The following is a 25,801-nucleotide window of genomic DNA, read 5'->3' as shown; positions in this document are numbered from 1 at the left end:
CCGATGGCCCTCATCCGCAAGGAGTTTCAACAGGCATCCGGGAGTATTGTTTCAATGAATACCATAAGTAAAGAAGCACATCTGCTTGGTTTTCATGGTCTTGCTGCTGCCCATAAGCCTTTGATCACAAAGTCCAACCGCACTGCTCGGGTAATGTGGTGCAAAGCACATCGATTGGACCGTAGATCAGTGGAAACGGGTTCTTTGGAGTAATGAATCAAAGTTCACCCTTTACCGTTCGGATGGCAGGGTCTGGGTCTGGCATCTACCTGGAGAACGTCTCCTGCCAGAATGCATTGTGCCAACAGTCAAGTTCGGCGGAGGTGGAATTATGGTCTGGAGGTGTTTCTCCTGGTATGGGCTGGGACCCTTGGTACCCATTCATGGTAAGCTCAACTCCGATGCCTACTGCATTATTTTGGATGACCAATGGGCTTCCTACGTTGTGGCAGTTTTACGGGTTGGACCCCTGTTACTTTCAGGACGACAATGCCAGCGGTCATGATTCGACGTTAATCAAGGCTTGGTATGGTGCCAGTGGGGTTCATCGAATGGACTGTCCTGCCCAGAGTCCAGACCTGAACCCTATCGAAAACCTCTGGGACGAGTTGCATCGCCGAATTCAGGGGTGCACTACCCGTGCAAAATCGGTGAAGGAACTTCTATGTCTTCTCCAAGCCGAGTGGGAAGAAAATACCACTAGTTGTCATACAAAGACTTGTGGAAAGTATGTCCCGGAGGGTCCACGCTGTAATTACCTCTCGTGGAGGCTCTACCAACTATTGATTTTGAATAAAGTTAGTTTTTCTTTTCTATCATAGGTGTTCAAATACTTATTGGTCGTCAGTGTATTATCGCCCTGTCTGATATTTGAAGAAATGAAATAATGAAGAATCTACGTAGATGTATGTATGTTTCCCGCATTGTGATGAAACAACGGTACCTAGAGCCATCCAAATTTGGAAGACGTAATCTTCTATAGAATGTGGGCATGTGGAAGCCCTAATTTAAATATGAAATTTATTTTATTATCAATTTCAGATTTTGTAACACTTCAACGAATTTTCGATTAAAAAACTAAATGATTTCGAAGCGAGCGATGGCAACACTGTACGAAAAATAAACATTTTTATCTCCAGCGCGCGAGACTGTATCGGAAAATGTAAAGATATGCTCATTTTAAAATTAATTTGCGATATTACTGTTGAACTGAATTTTATAGGTTGAGTATGTAGAACATGATATTTAATAAATAAAGGTAACACACAAAAAGTTAAAAAAAATCGCCCCTTTGGACGTAATTTAAAATCTCAAACATTTAATATTTTTTTTTATTTATTCTATTTTATTTATTAACTCTATAAATATTATTAGCAGTTGCAAGATAAAAGTGACCAGCAAGCATTTTAAAATAAAATATTTATTCTGCTACCTATCTGTATTTATACTATAAGTTCTATTATCTTTATTTATTCTATAAATATTTTATTTCCAACGGGTAACAACAAGAGCTTGATAACTTTATCACGCTCTTCTTCTTACCCGTGACACATTGAAAAGGGTAATTTTTTTTCATTTTTTCTATTGCAATGTTGTTATCACTTCATGTTTGTTGTACTGACAATGTTTGACTTCCAGGATCCAATGTTCCGCACGTTTTCGCTCTGGATTTCGAAAAGAATCCATCTCAAGTGAATGCTAGTTATGGACTTTCAGTGACAGCGGAACCAATGGAAGTGGTTTACCACAAAGTAATTATTATTGTTTTTCATTGCATTTATATTATTAGCCCACCAACGACAGAGCGGTAAAGTCGCTGAACACTGGTAGTTCGGTCCGAGGTTCGAATCCCGCGAACGGGCTGACTGCTTGGGCGTTTTCGGGGTTTTCCCCATGTGTAACGTGTATACGAGCCAGTTTCCCTTAGAAAGTACTCCCCGAAGGCATCCCTCCCTTAGGCAGATAACCCTCGTGTGCTTTACCATAATTGAATATACCAACACACCATTTATATTATTAGCCATTTATATCATACTAAGCCGCTACGTTGTCAGCCTTCGTTTGGCTTTTAAACGTACCAGAAAAATGCTTAAAAAGAACACCAAACATTAAATTAAAAAACTGCATAGAATTTTACTCTGCAGAACAACTTCATCAAAAAAAAATAAAAAAAAAAAAAAAAAAAAAAAAAAAACCACGAAAGAAAAAGGAAAAAACAGAAATTTTAATAAAAATATATTATACAGATAAAAAATTGCAATGAAATAAACGATATCCCTTAACACAAATATTAATTATCCTAATAAATAAATTATTAATTTCCCGTTCCAAAATCTTTCAAGAATTCAAATGGTGTAAAGGAAGTTAATTTTGTTTCCTAAAAACATCATGCAAAACATTTTATATATTTAAGACTATATGTAATTATAACATAATATAAAAAATTGCTATGAAATAAGCAATACATCTCATATTTTCCAGAGAAAACAGTCAGCAGTCCAGTATCCAAAGCGATGAATGAGAAACTGTTGCCCAAACCACATTTCTAAAAAAACGAAACTATTCAAAATGATGCGATTTCGTCAAAAAAGATAAAATAATAATAATAAAAAAAATCCGATTCGAATTTTGAAAAAATAGCTTCGGGTTGCACTGGGTCTTGTCTAGATGCACTTATGTACCAAATTTCGTAACCCTGGGTCTATTAGCTTACGAGCAGCATGGACGAAAGACACACGCGTAAGGGCAGATTATTTCTTGTATTATATGTAAAGATTTCTTGCCCTGGAGTCGTAAATAGTGACTTAGTATTATACTCTGACAGTCTGGGATCTGGGGGGGGGGTATAAAATAATATACCCGATTCCTGCTATATACAGGGCTGTCTCAGAACATAGCGGTGTCAGTCATCTTATAAGGTGCATGTCTTCGTGGTGTAATGGTCAGCTAACTCGGTGCGTATTCGAGAGGTCCGAGGTTCGAGTCCCGGCGAGGGCATTGCACTTTTTTTAATGTCTCCTGCTTCGAAATAACATAATGTCTCTACAGTGGCGCCCGAACTATTTAAGATGATGGTAAAAATTTTATGGATTATAATTCAAAAGGTTTTTTGGAAAAATTATAAAAATTATTTTAAAATACAAATTTTAAAAATAAATCATAAATAAATGGGTGAATTTTATTCGGAATGTTGGAAAAAATTGCCATGTCCGATTTTGCGTCTAAATACCTATTTTAGAACAATTTGAATTTAACAAATATTCTCTATTCGTGTAAAGCTAATATAAATTTAAAATTTAATTAAGAAATTGTAATGCAAAAATAAAAAATAAAAATAAAATTAATTATTGCTGCGAACTAATTTACAATATCATTTAAATTCTAAGAGAATATGTAAATTAAGTGCAAGTATCTAAAACCATGAAAAAATATGTAATGTTCTAAAAAATTAATCTCAAAAATTTTTTAAAAGACGAAATTAAGTTGCATAAGTGAATAATTGTTGAGCGGGCAGGAGACAGACTTATCAAGGGAAACCAAACCTAACTCTTCAATTACTCAATTATATATAGTATATAACGTATAGGCAAGGGTAAAAGTAAAATTAAAAAGTAAAACCAAATTTTGTCAATCACTAAAAAAGAAATTTAAACTAGTAGAAATTTTGAGAAATTTAGAAAGTAAAATGACAAGGAATTAAAATATTAACCCTTTGCGACACAGTGTGTCCAGTCTGGACACACCTAACAGTTTCCTTCTGTACTCACAGAAAAATTAAATGAAAAAGGATTTATAGGTTACTATAGATTACTCTGAACCTTCTTTGTTTATAGTAGATGGCAGCTCAACACAAACCAGTCCATATATTTTAGCCATGTTTAGTTTATTAAGACCCTCATTTTTCAAAGAAATCTTCCAGAATTTTTTAGGGTATAAAAGGAATTGTTTGAAAAGAAATTTCTATGTTATTTTTTGTCTGTATGCTAATCTCCTTATTCTATATTAGTTTTAAATTTTTACCTTGAAATCTTGCCTAAAATCAAACGGCGAACCCTAGGTGTGCCCAGACCGGGCTCACCGATTATCTAGAACAACTGAGAGTCTGTATTCTTTGTTTCATCGCATCTCGGTCAGTTCATTGACAACAATGCTCGTTTCAGCACCCTTTTCGGAGCTCTATTCAATCAGCGTGCCCAATTCGGGCACACACACACAGAATTAAAACAATAAGTGCTATCTTCACAAAATTTTACTTGAGTACTCCTCTAGGCCTAATTAGAATGCTTACTTTTTTTTTTTTTTTAATCAAAACTCCGACTTTAAAAGGTAGCGTACCGGAAAGGGTTAATTAAATGTCAATTAAAAGTAGAAAACTAAATATTTAGAAAATCAAAGTAATTTAGAAACTCTTGCCTATTTAAAACTTTCCCTACACGAATTATACATGTAAACCTAAAATAATAACAAAATATAAAAATAGTAACAATAAAAAGGCTAGTAAATAGTAAGTTTTAATTTAACTTACCTAGAACTACATATTTGAATTCCTGAGTGTGAAATAGGATTTGCTAAACTAGGTGGAAGTTGAGTTGTTTGTTACTACTGTCTGTATTAATAGAGGACGCTAATACAATGTAAAGTTTAGTGTTAAGCTGCTACCTGTAAGAGCTATTGTAAAAAACCTATGCTATAAGCTTTTTTGCAGTTTTTTCTTTTTGTTTGTTTTGCACATTGTACGTATGCACGCACTGACTGGAAAGCTTTCATAATTTGGGGTCGTTCACTAGAAATTCAGTTTTATTGTGTTCTTTTATCAATAAAATTCGTATTTTCTTAATTATTGGTCAATTTCCGGATGCAAACATGAAGAATCCTTGCCATTGCCGTTTAAATTAGATTGGTGAAACTGAGAGAGTCTTAAAATGATTTAAGTAACGTGGAGCATATTTTAGAAAAAACGAAATACATAAATCCTGTGATCCCAATCAGAAAATCCAGTTTTCCATTTTTCTGCAAGAAAATTATTAAAAAAATATCATCCGTTGGCGAATTAGATTTCCTATACGCATTTCATATTCATAAAAACTTTTCAGTTCTACTTCAATAACCCAGCTCCAAACCGTCTTTACCCCCAACTTTTAAGGAAATTATTTCATAGTTTTTTACTTCCTTGTACGATGTGAAAAAGGAAGTATTGTAATTGCGAAAATGTTCTCGTATATCCACTTTGACCGCTATCGAATGCAATTTAACGATGTTTTTGCCTGACATCTGTACGTAAGAACAGAAAAAAGGACTCATTTTGCCCAAAACGTGTTGTAAAGGATTGAAAATGGATTCAGAAAAGATTTTTTTTCGTGACGTCTGTACGTACGTACGTATGTATGTATATATTTCGCATAACTCAAAAACGAGTAGTCTCAGAACGTTGAAATTTTGTACATAGGTCTGCTATAACATGTAGTTGTGCACCTCCCTTTTAGTTGCAATCGGCCGTATAAAAATGTATAAATATATGTATCCGCTCTGTTACTCGGCTCAATGAGCTCAGTTATTTTTATTCTTATATGTTGGTAAATTGTGCATTTTTTGCTTTAAAAATGATTGAATTAGTATTATCTTCCGGTTAAGATTTTTATGCCTTTAGTTAACCTACGTGCAATAATTGTAGAAATATTAATAATTTAAAAGTGCGGCTAAGCTTAATTTTTGTTTACCATAGCAGCCACATTTGTTTACATTTGAAACTTAGAAGAATAGTGAATTAAGTCAGTCTGTGCACCAACTTCAGTGTAGAGTGGCCGAATTGTTTGTTTTTGCGCAAAAGTCTAATTTTAATTGTAAAAAATTTTTTTTAAATGCTTTAACTGTATTTGGTGTTTCATTTTTTTATATATCTTTCAATTTTTAATAAAGATATTTTGAGGTTTTATGTATTTTTGCCTTGTCACGAAGTGAGAACTAAATTAATTGAGGGATAAATATATCTCTAATGAAATTGGATGATATAAGTTTAAATGAAATGCAGCAAAAAATGCTTATAATTTAATATTCCGTGCAAGGAAGTCATGTGGTCTACACATCAGATTTTTTAATTTTTGGTCAAAAGATGCACCAGTAGCTTCTTCGCCAGCTGCTTTTCATTGTTATCGCTCGAGCAGATGCTTCTCGTTTGTCATTTGCATTTTTGCAGCTGAAGAGGATTTTATTTTTCAGCCTTCGAAACTATTATAGTTCTGCAAATTAGTGAATATTATGATGATTCCCGTTGCAGCTCTTCCAAATATAATAATTATTTGGCATGTTATTTTAAATAAAACTAATGAATCTGCCAACGTATTATCTTGTGCATCATGAAGTTACTTTCTGTAGTATTTATGTTTCTGTAGTATTTATGTCTGTGCGTAATTTTTATCATGAAGAACCCATTTTTTTCCCCCGCAGTACGCCGTTAAAGAAGTGCTCGACTTTTTCCGATTACCTCCGTCAGGCGTGGAGCGGATAAAACGGAAAGTACAAGAAAAAGTGAAGACATTAGCGAAGGCCGGCAGAGAGAAAATCGCCACGGCTTTCGCCAAACATAAAGTAATGTCGTGGCTATTTGAATCCTTTCTCATTGTATTTCTGTATTTTTGTTTTGTATTGTTTTGTTTATTTTTAAAATTCTTACTATTAGCTCACACTCTCCCTATATCTTGTCCAAATTTTCAATCGTTAAAAATAATTTTCAATCGTTAATCGTTTAAATCCTTTCAGTAATTGAAGTGTCTGGTATGCAAATGTAAGAAAATAACACTTCTCTGACTCCAATGGAACCAATATTTTATTCCTTACAAAGTTATAGATTCTTATTCATAAGATTTATTTACATTTTACATGCACGTTCAATCGCGTGACAGAAAACCTAAGTTTGTTTACTTCGTTCTTCGCGGAGACTAGAAAGTGTTGCCATTCCGCTTTAAATAAATTTAATTAGAAACTTGACGGAACTGAAGCGACACTACAGTAATTAATAAAATAATCGTTAATCGTTTAAATCGTTACAATCATTGATAAAATAATCGTTAATCGTTCAATAGTTTTCAATCGTTAAAATTAATAAATCGTTAATTTCAATCGTTGTTAAATTTTCAATCCTTAAAAATAATCCCTTTTATTCATCCACTCAAGTTCAAATACATTTTTTAGAACTTGTAGTGGATGACACTTGATGTTAATACAGTTTTTTTACATATTAAAGCCAATTCCTGCTTATTCATTCCTGTTGATCGGAGCTAAAGGTAGGCTGCTTTTATTAAATATAATCCAAGTCTTACAAATAACGGCCGTTCATTAGAAATTCTGACGTGCCGTCAAAATTAATTTTATAACGACTAATAAATAATAGTACACAGCTGTGATCAATGGGATTGTAATATTTAACAAAAATAAGTGGCAACAGTAAGACAGAGTTCTAAAGATTTTTAAAGTGTATGGAATTAAAGAATTGTAGTTTTATAAAGTTGGATGAAGCGGATGTAATGTCCCATTATGTGGCGAAAATAAGAACAAAAATAATAATAATACAGCAATAAGGAAGCATTACAAGAGATGGATAGAGTGAGAAATTATAGACCGCTATCAGCTTCATAAATTAGAAACAAAAAAATGTTAACAATGTTAATAAAAAGTAACTAAAATAACATTTTTCTTCGTTAACCTAAGTAGGAATTACTTTCAAATTTTTTTATATTACTTGTTTAATGTAATCTTGATAATCTTTTGGATCATTATGTGTTTAATTTAACTTGGGGGGATATGTTTTATATTTAATGGGTTTTTTTTTTTTTTTTTTTTTTTTTTTTTTTTGGTAAAACGTTGGCTCATCTAACTTTTGGAATTCGAATCGGCTATATATATATATATAATAATAATAATAACAATAATAATAATAATAAAAAAAAACTAATGAATATTTTTTTCAAAATTAGGAATTTGTTAGAAAGATTGGACATTTTCATTTAAGAATGAAACGCAAGAGCATTCAAATACCTGTCAGGTCTGCCTTGACAGTATCCTATTCGATCAATCTAATTTTTCAGTACATTTTCGATTGTTTGGACTCCAAGCCCATGAATGGCAACTTCAATGTCGTGTTCCAAGGCATCATCGTCCTTAAGGGTTCTCCCCCCCCCCCCCAAAAAAAAAATCCAACGGGGTCATATCACAGCTCCGAGGCGGCCGATTGACATTAGCATTTCGGCTGATTTTTCGATTTCCAAAAACAGTGTGCAGAAGATCGATGGTTACGTTGGCTGTGGGGCAAGTGGCCCAGTCCTGTTGAAACCCATGTCATCCTCTTCAGTTTCGGAATAAACTTAGTTTAGAATGGCACGGTACGCTATTTTCGAAGAAAATGGTTCAGTGATACCGTCGGACCCCAAACCACTTTGGGTTTGCTTTTAGTCCAAAGAGTTTGTCCCTAAGGATATATTGTTTTCGTTTTGCGATTTTGCGTCAAATCACTCTGAATGTCCGTTTCACTTTTGAAACTGTTGCCACCTAATATTATCGCCCTGCATTATAGTTGAAGAAATTAAATAATGAAGAATCTGCATGAATGTATGTATGTTTCTCCCATTGGGATAAGACAAAGGTACCTAGAGCAATCCAATTTAGAATAATGTAATCCTACTGCAAATATTGGCATCTGGAAGCCCGAATTTGGAATTTGTAATCTATTTTATTATCGATTTTGTATTTTGTGAAAACTTTAACGGATTTTTGATTAATAAACTCAAGGATTTCAAAGCGAGCCATGGCAACGTTGCCATCGAATTTTGAATGGCGTAATCCTACTGCGAATATGGGCATCTGAAAGCCCAAATTTGAAATTTGGAATTTGTTTTATTATCGATTTCATATTTTGTAAAGCTTTAACGAATTTTTCATTAGCAAACTCAAGGATTTCAAAGCGAGCCATGACAACGTTGTACACACACACACACACAACAAAAAAAAAAAAAAAAAAAAAAAAAAAAAAAAAAAAAAAAAAAAAAAATATATATATATATATATATATATATATATATATATATATATATATATTTCCAGCGCGTGGGATTGTGTATCGGAAATTCTCAAGATAGGCTCAATTTAAAATTATTTTGCGATATTGCTTTCGAACTGAATTTTATAGTTTAAGCGCGAAGGACATGATATTTAATAAATAAAGGTAACACACAGAATGTTAAAAAAAAGAAGCCCCTTTGGACTCAACTTAAAATCTGAAAACTTTAATATTTTGTTATTATTATTTTTTAAAATTTAACTCTATTTTTTACGGGGAACCTTTTAGGATAAGTGTAATCAAAAATGCCCCTTTGTGCGTAATGTAAAATCTCAAATCTTTCAGATTTTTTTATTATTACATAAGGGATATTTTAACTGGAAATAATAATCATGAAATTTGAAATATTTTAGCTTTTTATTTTTTTTTTACCATTACACTTGCTGGTAACATATGCAGCAAGCATGTGAAAAGTGTGTTGTTAATGTTATTATGTCATTACAGATGATGCATCTCAACGTGGACCTAAGGTCTCCCTATTTTGTTGTTCCGGAACATGGTTCTCTTCAACGGTGAGTAGAAGTAATTTCTTGCCTAAAATTCTTTTCTAAAATAATGCCTAAACGTTTAGGAAATGTCTAAACTTTTAGGAAAAAAGTAGTTTGTAGGCACCACTTGGGAAGTCTTTTTAAATAATTTCTTGTTTTATTTTTATAAATTTATTAGTTAATAAAGAATATGAAAATAAAAAATATACTTCTTTCCATATTGGTGTCACAAATCATTATGCGAATATCCATTTACAAATATTAAAGCATAAACATTGCATGTGTGCGATGTTATCGTCATGTGATGACTTGTAGGTACTTTATTTTTTACCACGATATTTTCGACGACGTTTTTAAACTGCGAAGTTTTTGAACCGCTTTACTTTCGACCACGATATTTTTTACCACGATGTTTTTAGAATACATAGTTATAGTACTTACATACAAAAGTCATAGTACTTAAGAACGAACTCTGGATCTTCTGGGTGTCCGCCGAAAACATCGCGGCAAAAACATAACGGACGAAAACGTCGCGGAGCAAACAACGCAAGGCGAAAATGTCATGGCAAAAAACATCGTGGGAGAAAATAAAGCAAAGAGAAAACATCGCAGTTCTAAAACATCGTGGCACAAATTAGCGTCGAAAATATAGTTACGAAATGTGCAGGCGCGGTGAGATAGCTTTCCTGCAAAGCAGCTTTAGGGTTGCCATAAAATAGCAAGGGAAGGCAGAGTTGACACATTTAGCGGCAATTGGCTACAAAATCGGCAATATACCATGGACGGATGGAGAACCTTCTGGAACGAATTCTTACCGGTTTGGCCCAGAATGTTCTTGAACACAAGCCGAAAGCTATATAAACCCTGCTGGCCCCCAGTCAAAGAGTGTGCCTCGTCTAGCCAGCTGATAGTCATTGAGCGAGTGTCTCGAAGTCTAGCGCCGAGTGGGTCGTCGAGTGCATCAAAGAGTGTTTTAGTGTATCGCTAGTTAGTTCATCGTCGAGTTTTGTTTTAGACTGTGCTGATTTGAGAGCTATACTCTTGTATATCGTCGAGTGCATCGCGAGTTGTAGCGTGGAGAGTCTCGAGAGTACGTGAGATTCCGAGAACGACCGAACAGAGTCGGGAGCTGTACTCTGGTGTTTTGCAGTAAAGCTGTCTCCACCGTTTTTTCCTAACAGTGTGAAGGCTGTCTCGCTGAACGTGTCAGCGTGTTTATAACAGTTCAACGACTGTAAAAGTGATTTTGGAGCTGTACTAATTAATATTGGTAAATAAAGTGTGTTTCGATATTCCATCAAGTGTTGTCGTCGTTATTCACTCCAAATCCACACGAACCCCGTACGAACGTGAAGAAAGAAAATAACGTAACAACTGGTGTCAGAAAAAAAGGCAACAGTATCGTTGTAAAAATTGAGTACCTACAAATCATCGTATGACGATACATCGCAGACATGCGTTTTTCAGGCTTTAATAATTGTGAAAAAATACTCGCACATTGATTTGTGAGCGCAAGATGGAAAGAAGGATAATTTTTACTTTTATTAACTAATAAATATTTACTGAAAAGGTAAAATGGACACTTAATCATAGAAAATTAATGCAACTTATAGCACTTAATAGAATTTTGAACTGACATAGTTCACTAATAATTGACAAAGGTCACTAATAAATTATTTTTTGTAAAGTTTTACTGGTAAATTTTAATGAAAAGGATAATTTAAAAAAAGATTAGAAAAACGAAGATAAGTAACTGCATGCCCTTATCTATAAAAAATTCCCAAGTTAATTGAGATTATTGGCTTCGATTTTGTTAATCTGATACTCTTATAGTGAAAATTATTTCTTTTTTGTTTCAATTTCTTGTTTTATTTTTATAAATTTATTAGTTAATAAAGAATATGAAAATAAAAAATATACTTCTTTCCATATTGGTGTCACAAATCATTATGCGAATATCCATTTACAAATATTAAAGCATAAACATTGCATGTGTGCGATGTTATCGTCATGTGATGACTTGTAGGTACTTTATTTTTTACCACGATATTTTCGACGACGTTTTTAAACTGCGAAGTTTTTGAACCGCTTTACTTTCGACCACGATATTTTTTACCACGATGTTTTTAGAATTGCGATGTTTTCCTTTTGCTTTCTTTTCTTCCATGATGTTTTGTGCCACGACGTTTTCGCCTTGCTTTGATTTCTAGGCGACGTTTCCGTCTGCGATGTTTACGGCTGTAACTGATCTTCTAATTTGTAATGTCTAGTCGGAACTGGAAGGGGAAAATTCCTTCTATTATCCCTTATTTATAGGGCGACTGAAAAGAAGCGAGATCCAGTACAATCATGCGCCACTTATAGAGTCATGCAATTAGCCACTTTTGTTTTTATGAAGTGGAAACAATCACCGATGCTTTTACTAGGATTGGAAGTCAGAACTTACGGACTACTTACCGGACGTGTTTTCTTCTACACGACGATGACGCGCTATAAAGAAGTAGAAAATTCTTTGTATTATCCTGTTTTAGAGCGTGAATTGACCTTGGGTCATCCATGGTAAGAAAATAATAACGCCCGACTGGTATAGTTGTTACCGTCGGAATATAGTAAAACGCACTTAGTATACATTAATTTGTGCAGTTTGGATTTCTGATTATAAAAGTAAGAAATGATAATATATTGGTATTCATTTATGTCAAGGAAATTCTTCTGAATTTTTAATTATATTTTTAATCGTTTCAGAGGCGGAAGTGTCATCGTTATAGATACCGGTCGACTCACAGTGAACACGGATCTACAGTCGGATATAATGACAATGGATGTAAGCATAATTCATGTACTTTTTCTTATTTAATTCTGAATTTATTTTTCCTGTTTTTCGTATGCCAAATGCAGGCCAACTGGCATTTAATATTCCTCATCTAAAAGCGCCCACCAGCGACCGAGCGGTAAAGACGCTGAAAGTAAAGCGGTTGTAGACGGGCGGTAAAGACGGTAAAGACGCTGAGCGGTAAAGACATGCGCATTTTCTTGGTTTTCCCCAAGTGTAACGTGCATACGAGCCAGTTTCTCTTAGAAAGTCCTCCACGAAGGCATTCCTCCCTTTAGGCAGATAGCCCTCGTGTGGTTTGCCATAATTAAATAATCCAATCCAATCCAATCCTCATCTAAAAGCAGCCGTTTATATGGCACTTTGCTACAGAGAGATTTAGCGTGGCACGGCGGAGGTTTAACAGTAACACGCGAAGAATTATTAAAAAATTAAAAGATTAAAAAAATAAATAAATAAAAATCTGAAAAGTTTCAGATTTTAAATTACGTCCAAAGGGGCGTTTTTTTTTAACATTTTGTCCGTTACTTTTATTTATTAAATATCACGTTCTTTACACTCAAACCATAAAATTCAGCTCAACAGCAATATCGCAAAATAGTTTTAAATTGAGCGTATCTTTAGAATTTCCGTTACAGAGTCTCGCGCGCTGGAGATAAAAATGCTTTTTCTGTACAACGTTGCCATGGCTAGCTTTGAAATGGTTCAATTTGTTAATACAAAATTCATTAAAGATTTACAAAATATGAAATCGATCATAAAACAAATTCCAAATTTCAAATTTAGGCTTCCACATGCCCCTATTCGCAGTAGGATGACGTCATTCAAAATTCGATGGCTGTATGTACTGTTGTTTTATCACAATGCGAAAAACATACATGCATTTATGCAGATTCTTCATTATTTATTTTCTTCAAATATAATGCAGGACTCTAACATTTGGTGGCAACAGTTTGAAAAGTGAAACGGTCATTTATAGTGAACCAACGCAAAATGAAAGCAATAGTCCTTCAGAGTTAAAGCCCCTTTGGACTAATATTGTCGTCTGTATCAAATCCGTCGATAGATAACACACATAAATACAGGGTGTTTATAAAATCTCTATAAATTTTTGCTTAAACAGGCTTTATTCTGAAATGTAAGTTATATTACATGAAAATGCAACATAATAGGACACTAAATTAGTACAATTGAAGCGTGGTTGCCCTGAGTGTCTAGGGAAAGTTGCCATCATTCCAGTACACTCCGTAACACTTTACGTAAAGTTACTCGTGTAAATTTCAGCCATAATTCACTGTTTTAATTTTTCAATGCTGCCAGTCTTCACCCGGTACACTTTGGACTTGACAAAACGCAATACTAGGGAATTGATTGCGGAGCCAAAAGCCGTTGAGAGCTAAAATTAGCCCTATGGAAGACCGTCAGCAAAGAGGAACAAAAGTAAATAAATAAATAAAAGGACTCTTAAACTCATTAATAATTTTTTAAATAGTTAATTATTATCAAATTAATTAATAGCTATTTAATAAATGTTATTAGTTGTTTTTATCAATACTTATTATATAATTAATTAATTATAATTTAATTGATAATTATTAGATAATTAATTAATTAATATTTATTGAAATAACCAAACAATTAAAGATTAAAGTAATTAAATCATTAAAATTAAATTAAATGTAAAGAGATAAATTAGAATTTAATAAGCGACTTTTAATATAAATTTATTGCTAAAAATAAAATTTTCGACATAAAATTTTTACTGAAATAATTATTCAATTACATAAAAGAAGTGCTGCAGTCTCCTTATTTAGGGCTCCGATGCGCTCCGGCTAAAATTATGATTTATTACAAAAACTAAGGAGCGCCGGACCCGGGATCCGGTGAGCTCTGGCCCAATTTAAGCTCTGATCGTAGGAGGGAAAAAAGTTCTTTTATCATCAAAAAAATTAAATATACTTAAAGTATAGATGATGAAAATTCAGATAATGCTAAAAACAGAACGAAACAGAATGAGGGCGTGAGGGTATGAGTGGGTGGAAACAAAAATTGAGGGGAATCTTGTTGAAAGAGAACGTTCTCTTTGACCGCGGCTCTCTGCTGATATAATTATAGCCATCAAACGGATGTGTGTCAGGGGTAAAATGAGTCCTTAATCTGACTCCTAAGAATGAATGTAAAGTTGCTGGTTACACTTTTCTCCCCCCCCCGTATTTGGTTACATTAGTGGATACTGTGGGAAGACGATGTATAGAACGTGCTTGAGCAGTTTATCTCAGTATTTCACTCTTATTGCACTCGCTGTCACTTAACGCACATTTAAGACCACAAAGTTTCCTTCCTGCGAGGATAACTAACTGTAACCACCGATAACAATACACTAGATACGATGGCATGGCGAGAAATTTACGCATTTCTAAACAAACTCCCCCAAATTTATTGCCCTTCTTAAAGGGAAAGGTTTCCGCATGTGAGTGAGGGGAATTTACTTGAACGTCTCATGTTCTCATGGGTTCGTATTTCTAGGGAAATAGAGTATCGCAAGGTATTGTTAAACTAAAACGTTACGAATTCTAATTTTTTTTCATTGAAATTGTAGCTCAGTTTTATAAAAAGAAGTATGGGAGCTCATCTTATTTAGGGCTCCGGTGGGCTCCGGCGCAATTTAAGCACTGCACAACCAATCCACTTATCAGGAAAAGTTTCATTAAGATAATTACTCCCAATAATGGCAAAATGGGGAGATGCCCCCTCCTGTTAGTAGAAAACAGAGTCAATAATGCCATCTGATACTAGCTGTGGCTTAAGATATTGCTGCAACATATCGAGACAAATTTTTCTAGTGATAGCTCTTTCTGCACACATGAAAGGTCCACAGAGCTTAGAATTAGTTATTCCAATTCATACATTAACTATTAACTTTAAGTGTCTCTCCCTGAAATTCGTATAACACGTTTGGTTGTTCATAAGTCCTCATTCGGCAACTATGCCAATTAACATGGCCGGTGCAATGGAATGGGTATTCCTTGCTAAAGAGAACAATCTCCATTACGTTTTCAATGTCCACAGCTTCCAACCTATCATAGCGCATGGTTTGCCAAGCTACACAGGCCTCGGCTTCAAGCTTATGCACAGTTTGAATGTGGTAGGAATCCTTGTTCAAATGTCAGAGTAGAGTTTTCCAAACAGGAGTACGGTGAAAATCGTTTAACACAAAACTAAGGGACTGAAATATTTTTTCGTGTTAAAGGATATTGGGGAAAAAAAAAACATATATTCAACAAAATTTAAGTTTATGAGAGTACATTTTATTTACACACATATGTATATATGCATTTATTTAATAAAAATCAATGAAACAAAATAATGAAATTTAATACAAAATTTTTAAGTTTTTTGAAAAACAAAACATTTATCGAGTTTTTGGATTTTTTTTGCATTGTCTTTTTAGCATCAAATTGTTCAATGTCGTCCATTTTGTTATTCATTTCACTATTGGAATGTGCGTCTAAATAACTGCGCATACTTTTTATGATGTTCCTCATTTCGGATGACGTGGGAAAAGAAGCTGCAATATTCATTTCATTTTCGTCGTCGGAATCTGCATCAATGATATTTTTTAGTTTTATGAACAAACTCTGAAATGTCTTTGTCTGCCTTAATTGGGGCTTTACACATATTATCATCAGCTACTGCAGCGAATCCTTCCGATAATGCAGTAGGACACTCCATTAATACAGAAACTTTCTCAAACATTTCATTAAGTGTCGGTTCACTTTCAGTATTCTTCTTTCTCCATTTCTTTTGGAGCCAAAGAGTCTGATACTTTTGAGATTCGTGCAGGACGAAAACAATTTTCATTCATCTTTGGAGTCGGCGAATTCCATGCAGAGTGAAACATATGAACCAAACTCAATGATTTTTTAACTCATACTGCGATGTACTCATCACCGAATTCCAAAGCCACTTCATCAGAGATAAGATGTTTGAGAGACGTTTGTACGGTGGGGAGGTGAAATTAATAGGGGGACCGGAAAGTAATGTCATTTCTGCGCATGTCAACAATAACATGCTAAGGGCAGAAGGGGAAGCTCCATGTCAAACACTCTTAACCAACCTTTGTCGACCATCCAAGAACATTTAATGGAAAAATAAGCAAAGCAGGTGTTTGAGTCCCCCCATAATCTGTCCGAAGAGAACAAAGCCAAACGTCCATCACATGCAACGCATTGCTTCAACGGCACTATACAAAACCGTTTTTTGATCATTTGATTACTAGAGACGAAAAATGGGTCCTATATGATAATCCAAAACGCAAAAGGCAGTTTTAATAGAGGTTACAAAGGGTTTACATCCCAAAAAAGCGCTTCTGTTCAAAAAGGTGTTTGGTGGAGTATTCGCGGAATTATTCATTTTGAATTGCTGAAACCTGGACAAACTGTTAATGCAAATTTTTATTGTGAACAATTGGATCGAGTGAACCAATCTTCAATCGAAAAATATCAATTGCCAACAGAAAAGGCGTCATTCTGCAACACGACAATGCAAGACCGCACTGTGCAAGACGAACACTGGAAAAAATGAATGAATTGGGGTGGGAGGTACTGCCATACTCACCCACCATCCTCGGCCGATATCGCAGCATTGGATTTCCATTTATTCGGATCCCTACAACATTTTCTTCCCCCCCCCGGGGGTCGACGTAGAGAACTCTGCGAAGCTACTGGCTAGGATCTGTACCTAGGCAGTCTCGGCCACGAGGGTATAAAATTTATGAACTTGGTGGTTCTGAAGGCTCTGGGAAAGGTCACTTATTGGCCGGCCCCGGAGTCTGGCATGTCCTAGCGCGGCGTGGTTCTAGTAACCCGGGGTCGCTGGGTAATGTCCCGCTGCGACGGGCTCGCCCAAGCGACTGGTAGGAGCATTAGACGACCGGTGCTGCCTGGGGTCTATCTCCAGGTGGTGCGCTGCTCTCCTGGAGGGTAATAGTGGAGGTTGAACCTCCACGATGTGCCCAAAGGGGGAGTAGACCTGTAGTGGGCTTAAGTTCCCGGAGCAGGGAAAGCCAAAATCCTCTACAACATTTTCTTAGTGGAAAAAAATATTAAAATTTGGATGATGTCCAAAATGTCCTCTCGAGATATTTTACTCAAAAACCAATTGATTTTTATCGGTCTGGGATTGAAATCGGCATACTAGATGCCAAAATGTTGCTGATAACGAGGGTAATTATATTACTGATTAAAAATAAAAACTTGTTAAAAATGTATTCGTTTGAATTTAATCTAAGAAAGCGACATTACTTTCCAGTCCCCCCTATTAGCTTGGATAAATAAAACTGGCTCGTGTCGCAGTTTATTACGAGGATAATTCAAAGCTAAGATCAGTCTCCTTTCTTCAAAAACATGTGAAACCACCTCTCTTTCATTTCACACCACGTTTAAATCTCGCCTGCGAGGCCGGTGTTTTCCGTATTATGTTCATTTCAAGAGAGGATATCTTTTCATGTTAAGCGATTTTTATTTCGTGTTAAGAGAAACAAAATGCGTGAAAATATTTATATATATTTTTATATTAATAAGAGAAACAAAATGCGTGAAAATATTTATATATATTTTTATATTAATAAGAGAAACAAAATGCGTGAAAATATTTATATATATTTTTATATTAATAAGAGAAACAAAATGCGTGAAAATATAATATAGTATTTTGTCGAGACCGTTGCATTATTTCGTGTTAACCGATATTTCGTCTTAAGCGTTTTCGCGTTAAACGTGTTTTCCTGTATGCGAAGTCTGGCTGAGTCTGCGCCTGGGAGCTACGCTTTATCGCTTTTTGTAAGTTATCAAACGCACAAAAACATTTACAAAAAGCGTAACATTAAATACAAAAAGCGTAACGTACATTTTTGTACGTTACGCTTTTTGCTCAACTTGTGACGTTATGGAAGGTCTCCCAGAACGGTTTTTCCTCTCCCTTTAACACTACTAGTTGACTTAAATTTGTTTACCAAGGTTTTAATAACTGTTATGGTAGGGGTTTGTTTTCTGAATTTGCAGGCGAAATCCTCTTGCACCTGTTGATACACTAATCCACGTGTATGGGCACGAACAATTCTTTGTTCTGTTGATAGCATTCTTTCAGGTCGCCACCAAAGAAATTGGAATTTGAATGTATTTCTCAAAAAATGTATACAGACTTTATAAACACCCCGTAAAACAATTCAGTTTCTCTGCAAGGCGTTAATTGTTACCCAATCGAAATTATTCACCCATAATAACATACTACACTGAAAAGCAAATATAAGCAACTCATTTCAATTGCAAGTGATCCAAATTATGTTGAATTTTGAAAATTTGTGGCAACAAGGAATTTTCCAGATTTACACTATTTGCCTGTCAGGTAATTGTTGTAGGTTTGCATCAACATATTTTTCCAAACAAATGTTTTTACTTCCTTATACGAAGTAAAGAAAATATTGTAATCGCCAAAAATTCCAGGTATCATATTTCAACGAAAATATCCATTTTGATCGCCATCGAATGTAATTTAGCAACGTTTTTGTGTGACATCTGTACGCAAGTGCAGAATAAAGGACTCTTTTACCCCAAACGAATTCTAAAACTAATTTAAAATGGATTCAGAAGAGATTTTTTCGTGGCGTCTGTATGTACGTATCTACGTGCGTATATATTTATGTCCGCATCTCGTATAACTCAAAATCGAATAGCCTAAGAACATTGAAATTTTGGATGTAGGACCGCTATAAAATGCAGTTGTGCCCCTTCGTTTTTAGATTTATTATACTATTTGAGTAGAACATGTGCCAATGATTAGATAATTTTTCAAATGTCGCTATGGTAAACACATATAGTGAATTTTAAAGTGCTTTTATTCTATAGTGGCTTATGCGCTATCGACGAAGTAAATTGCATTCAGTTCAATAAGTTCAAATGAAATGCAGGAAAACATGTGCATATTTTAATATTCTGTGCAAGAAAGTCATGTGGTGTGCACATCACATTTTTTTTATGGACATAATAAAATCAAAGTATATTTCAAGATTAACTGATATGCACCTGAAGCACCTAACTTTGTTAGCATATTGAAAAACTAATCCTAATATAGATGACTTGTAGTACAAAAACTACCTATTCAAATACCACATTAATTTAGGACTGACTGTCTAATAGCTATTTAGATTTTAATGTTTCAAACTATTTATTTTTATTTTATACATAACCTAACTTGAATCTTTAAAAATGTTTATTAACGATAAAACTCTAGTTTGTAAGTTTGTTTTATCTGTTACATTGTTTTTTAAATGTGCACTACTCAGATTTAAATATAAATGTGCTATTTGTGTAAAAATCCCATAATTAGCGTTAATATAACATTTTTTTGGCTTTTTATGTTTTTTAGTGTGTTGGAAAAGTTGGAAGTGGCACACATAGCTTTCCCCCCCAGATAGTGGTACTTTCCTCAAAGGGTAGGTACCCCTGGACTAGTTAAATAGTACCATATTTACTTGCTTATTCCCCCCTTCCAGCTTTTTAGTGCCAGGGTCTGCGAATTTGAAAAACGAATATGGGCGTTATTCCCCCTCCCAACTTCAATGTATTCGAAGAAGTAGAATTTAGTGACTTTTAAAACAGATTTGTCCTCGTAGCAGTTGTTTCCGTCTTACTAATAAAGATAAAATCTTGCAGAGTACCTGCGAAGGTCATGCTGGACATTTCCTTTCTATCTGTTAACCTTTTTATTAACCCTTTGCACTCGAGAGGTAACTCTCAGTTACCACTTCATTGGAAGCGATAACTCGAGAGGTGATTCTCGATCACCACTCGGTTTGATGCGATAATTCGGGCGATAGTGGTATTTATTTAGTTTTACTTCGGGCACTTTCGTTTCATGACAGTATTTAACAATACATGCATATAAAATAACTACTAATCTTTACTCGTATATAAGTTTTTAGGTTTATTGTTATACATACGTTTTCGATGTTAGTTCGAACTCGACATTAGTGGCAATAGGAATATTATTTTCAAAGTTACGGAGTCCAATAAGCATGGAATTTGACGAAAAAAATCACTTTGAACCTTTACGGCACAGTGTGTCCATTCTGGACACACCAAAAAATTTCCTTCTGTACGCAGATTTTTTTTAGGGTATAAAAGGAATTGTTTCAAAAGAAACTTCTGTGTTATTTTTTTGGCTGTATGCTAATCTCCTTATTCTATATTAGTTTTAAATTTTTACCTCGAAATCTTGCCTAAAATCAAACGGCGAACCCTAGGTGTGCCCAGACGGGGCTCACCGATAATATAGGACAACTGAGAGTCTGTACTCTTTGTTTCTCTACATCTCATCGGTCAGTTCATTGACAACAATGCTCGTTTCAGCACTCTTTTCGAAGCTCTATTCAATCAGTGTGTCCACTTTGGGCACACCCACAGAATTAAAACGATAAGTGCTATCTTCACAAAATTTTACTTGTGTACTCCTCTAGGCCTAATTAGACTGCCTACCCCCCTTTTTTTTTTAATCAAAACTGCGACTTTAAAAGGTAGCGTGCCGGAAAGGGTTAAGTCAGAGTTTCTTAAACTGTGGGTCGCGGAACCTACAGCAGGGGTCGCCAAAATTTTAGCAGTTTTGATATTTCTTTAACTTATTATATTTTAATAATTTTACAATAACTAAGTATTTTTAAACAAGGTATCTGAGAATACATAAGGGTAGACAATACAGACAAAGAGAAAACGAAAAAGTTTCAACGCATTCTTTTTATAATATAAGCGTTCATTTTCCTTGCATGTGATGCTGTCATTTCGTCTGTTACTTATTTAAAATTTTCACATTTTTCTACGTCTTAAAATTAGAAATTAAATTTAATGACATAAAACCGCAATAGTATATTACTGTAACACGTAAAAACATTGTTTATATTAGTATATTAGTATATTAGTATTAGTATATTAGTATATTACTGTAACACGTAAAAACATAGTTTCACTCACGCGTGTGTCGGATTTACGCTATGCTTATGGAATCCCACAAAATTTTTGTAAATATTATGGGTTTCCTGAGGTTCCGAAAAAAGTGATAAAAAGGGGTCGCGACTGAAAAAAAGTTTAAGAAACCCTGCTTTAAATGAACATGATGTAAGGATTATGTTAAGTTTATTAACAGTTAAGTTTTAAATTAAAGTTCCTTTTCTGTCGATTCTTAACCTCAACTTAGTACTTCCGGCCAGAACGTAGTTTTCGAATCACGTCTGAGTAGATCGGTATTTAACCGCGAAGTTCTACTTGCTGAGTTAGAGAGAACCAGAGTTTCTGATTAGCGCGCGTTCGCCTTTTCGGCTACTCTCTCTCAAAGCTGTTATTACGCTCGGCCGTACTCAGGCCCTTGATAGCTTCGCAGCCATCTCGTGTTTAAGGGTCGACTCCATCAAAAACTTTGATAGCTTCGGCCATATCTCTTTAATTTAGAATAGTTTTAATTTACTTCTTAGCCTGTTAAGTTCAAGCCCAAGTGTCGGCTTTTATTATACACTCCAAGACGGAGTTCTGTCAAATCTTATCTGAATAATAAAGGGTTGTTTACACTTCCCTCTTATTTGTTCTTGTCACAGTAACTCAAGCGATTATTCGCTTATGAGTTCTTAAGGGTCTTCACTTTTTGCAGTGACTTAGAATTCCACTGTGAGGAATCCCTACAATGAATTCGATGTTTCGTTGATGAAGAATGAAATTACGTAATATGCATAGACTACTTGATGATAGAGAGAAGGTAAGCAGTGATGAAGATAGCGATGATATATAGTAAAAAGTGTAAGAAAGCGAAAATTCGATGTAATAAGAGTAGTGAAAATGAAAGCGACAGTGATTCAGCAGAAGAGAAAATTCAGAATGGATAACGTGCGCAGAACTGAAGAAATACCGCAAAGAATACCGTTTGTATTCCTCGAAATAACCACAAGATCGCAAGTATATTCAGACATTAAAAGTACCAATATACAGAGTGTTTATAAAGTCCCGGACCCATTTTGATGTTTAATAACTCATAAAGTAATAAAGATAGATTAAAATTAATAGCATAAATGGTTAGATAGACTCAAAAAGTTTCATGACCCTTGTCAATGAACTTCCACGTGTGCCCCCTTCGTCGCACGGAGAATATCAAGTCGATATTCAATTTCACGCCAGGTACCGCCGAGCATGTCGGAATCCACAGAGGCTATTGCGGTTGTCATTCTGGCTTTTAAGTCATCCATGCTCGACACTCTCTTCCTGTAAACGTTGTCCTTTATAAATCCCCAAAGGAAAAAGTCCAGCGCCGTTATATCAGGTGATCTGGATGGCCAAGGAATTGGACCTCCTCGCCCAATCCATCTTCCTGTAAAATGGTCATTCAAAGAATTACGAACAATGGTACCCCAATGAAGGTGGTGCACTATCTTGTTGCAAAAAGACATGTGGATGAAGCTCTTCTAGTTGTGGAAATACAAAGTTTGTGCCTCACGGTATTCATGGTGGTTTTCAGATCCCCATATGCGCACATAATGGCGATTAACAATGCCAGAAAGATGTTGATGATGATGTTGATGTATTTAATTATGGCAAAGCACACGAGGGCTATCTGCCTAAAGGGAGGGATGCCTTTCGTGGAGGACTTTCTAAGGGAAACTGGCTCGTATACACGTTACACATGGGGAAAACCACGAAAACGCCCATGCAGCCAGCCCGTTCGCGGGATTCGAACCTCAGACCGAACTACCAGTGTTCAGCGTCTTTACCGCTCGGCCGCTGGTGGGCCGCCAGAAAGATGAAAGGATGCTTCGTCGGAGAACATTATGCGCTTCAGAAATTCAGCATCATTTTCTATCCTTCTTAGCATATCTGTTGCAAAGGCCATCTTTCTAGGCCTATCGTCCTGTTCCAAAACTTGAACAATTTGAACTTTGTATGCATGCAGTCTTAATGTTTTCTTAATAACCTTGTACACCGTCGAAATTTGCATTTCCAATTCTCTTGCCGCTGATCTCACAGATCTTCTAGGATTGTGTAAAAATGTCTCTCTGACACGCTCAACATCAAAATCACTTATGCAGGGACGTCCGGAACGTTTCTTATCTGCGATACTTCCAGTTTCTAGAAAATTCTTTTCCCACCGCAAGATGCTGCTTTTGGATGGAGGATCTTTTTGGTAAATTCTTCTGCAATTTCCCTGTGTTTGCATTATGGATTTCGTTTATGTGAACCACCATAAAATTTGTGCGTTCTCTTGTGGTGTATGCATTCTCTTTAATATCCGGTCGAATAAAACATCACATACAAAAGTACTAGAACAAACACATCAAAAGCAAACATAACATTGCAATAGTTGCCAAAAACAAAAGAGAGAAAAATGCAGTTGATAAGCAGACGATATTTAGAAAAGTACAGATATTTAGACTGGAAAATGAAATTATCTGAAATTAACCACACGCGCAGACGATATTTAAAAAAGCATAGATATTCAAACCTGAAAAGGAAAATATATAAGTAATTCCATCAATAAATGCCATAAGTTTGTTTATATCTTCATTATTTTATGAGTTATTAAACATCAAAATGGGTCCGGGACTTTATAAACACCCTGTATTTTTTTCAGTTGTGTGTGAAATAACTTTAAATTAGCTGTAAAAAATTCGCGAAATACAATGTGTGACACACCAAAAAAGAGATTGGTCCTATAAATCATTGTACTTGCAGAATCAGTTCTCCGTGACATTATCACCTACACAGTAGTTCCCTTTACCATTGACACACTTCTGCATTCAGTGTTGCCATGGCTGGTAACAGTTCTGGAACGAGGTTTTTGGAAAGCTCTTCAGGAGATTCTCCGTTTTTGCCTAAACCTCTTTAGCTGAGGTAAAATGGCTTCCCTTTAAACAAAATTTAACTTTAGGAAGTGAAATAAAGTCGCATGGACTAAATCAGGTGAATAAGGAGGATGCTCCATCACAGTAAAGTTTTTGCTGGTTATAAACTGTTTGACACATAGAGCCGAGTGAGTGGGTTTATTGTCCTGGTCCAACATCCATCCATCACTCCACAACTGTACATTTTTTATCGCAAATTTTTTCACGAAGTCTTTTTAGTACTTCAATCATGATGAACGTGCTGGGCGCCTAAAGGGCCATTCCCATTGGGGTTTATCTGAGCTAACGGACACAGCTGACGTAGCTGACCCATCTCCCAAACCAGTTTTTCCCCACAGGGCAGCAAGTTGAAAAATCTGAACTGCGGGCATAATAAAAATCTAATCTAGTCGACACATGGAACTGATAAACCCCAGTTAGCTCAGATAAACCCCAGTGAGAACGGCGCAGAATGCAGTTGCACTTGTTCACTCAATGACGCAATACTCCCCACTGGCCTTGTCGGTTGAGTCAAAACTGGCCGCATGGATAAAGGAGGTGTGTGGCATGACGCCACCAAACCAGTTGTTGCCAACTCTTTTCCGTTTTCAAGCTACACAGTATCGTTTTTTTTTTTTTTTTTTTTTTTTTTTTTTTTTTTGTCACACCTCGTATGTGAAAATCGTCTCGAGTTGCTGATTCGCCCAAGCAAAAAAAGCCTCGAGTGCAAAGGGTTAATTACAAGAACCGTCCCATCACAGAAAAGCAATCTTCTTAAGATATTCAGTGCACGATTTCGCTGAGATAAGTGCAATTCACCTTCTCTAATTATTGAAGGATATTTGAGGCTTGGGGAGTAGCAGAGATGACAATGAGAATGGGGGGGGTTGAGTTACTGGCAAGTTGAAAGAAAGATATCCTATTGGATATTTGAAAGTTAATATTTGTCTGTATTTGTATTATAATGTAGAAGAAATAATGTTATGATAGTTACCTGTAGTTTATCCGTGGCTACTTTTCACTTGTTTTATTCTTAACTGTAACTGCATTCTTCGGAAATTAAGCGATTGGCGTAATTTTCCCCTCTGGATTTTTGGATAATAAAATTAATTAAATGTGCGAAAAAGTGCGTGAGGATATGCATGGTTCACTACCACCACCGCTAAGAGCTAAACAAAATTTCAGTCCCTTGAAATTCGCTGTAGTGAAGTTCGAATGCATTCAAGTTCGCTTGAAAATCTATCAAGTAGTCATTCTTCGGTTTTATTTTTGTAGGAGCCGACTAAGATGGAAGTGGAAGAGAGGCTGTACGACCGCTTCAATGTCGCTCTGTCGGACATTCAAGTTCTGTTTTCTGACTCAGGTAACACATTCCACGAATTTTATTCAATAATATAATAATCAATTAAATTTAGGGGAGAGAATGAAAATTTGGATTTAATTAAGCAATAGTGATGCTT

The 25,801-nt window shown here is 35.3% G+C and overlaps 1 protein-coding gene across 1 annotated transcript in view; it reads left to right on the top strand.

Moving 5' to 3' along the window:
- LOC118194141 (intermembrane lipid transfer protein VPS13A-like) overlaps window positions 1–25,801 on the top strand; it is a 483,044-nt gene that overhangs the window by 78,907 nt on the left and 378,336 nt on the right. The window contains exons 14-18 of the mRNA XM_085810380.1: window positions 1,639–1,751; window positions 6,445–6,585; window positions 9,554–9,621; window positions 12,343–12,421; window positions 25,617–25,704. Of these exons, the coding sequence (XP_085666506.1) occupies window positions 1,639–1,751; window positions 6,445–6,585; window positions 9,554–9,621; window positions 12,343–12,421; window positions 25,617–25,704 (489 nt within the window). The remainder of the gene's footprint in view (window positions 1–1,638; window positions 1,752–6,444; window positions 6,586–9,553; window positions 9,622–12,342; window positions 12,422–25,616; window positions 25,705–25,801) is intronic.

This window comes from Stegodyphus dumicola, chromosome 2 (assembly GCF_044657685.1).
Source record: "Stegodyphus dumicola isolate Sdum_Otavi_A_Nest chromosome 2, ASM4465768v1".
Lineage (NCBI taxonomy): Eukaryota > Metazoa > Arthropoda > Arachnida > Araneae > Eresidae > Stegodyphus > Stegodyphus dumicola.
The sequence above is the reverse complement of the archived record's forward strand: the minus strand, read 5'-3'. Positions and strand labels throughout refer to the sequence as shown.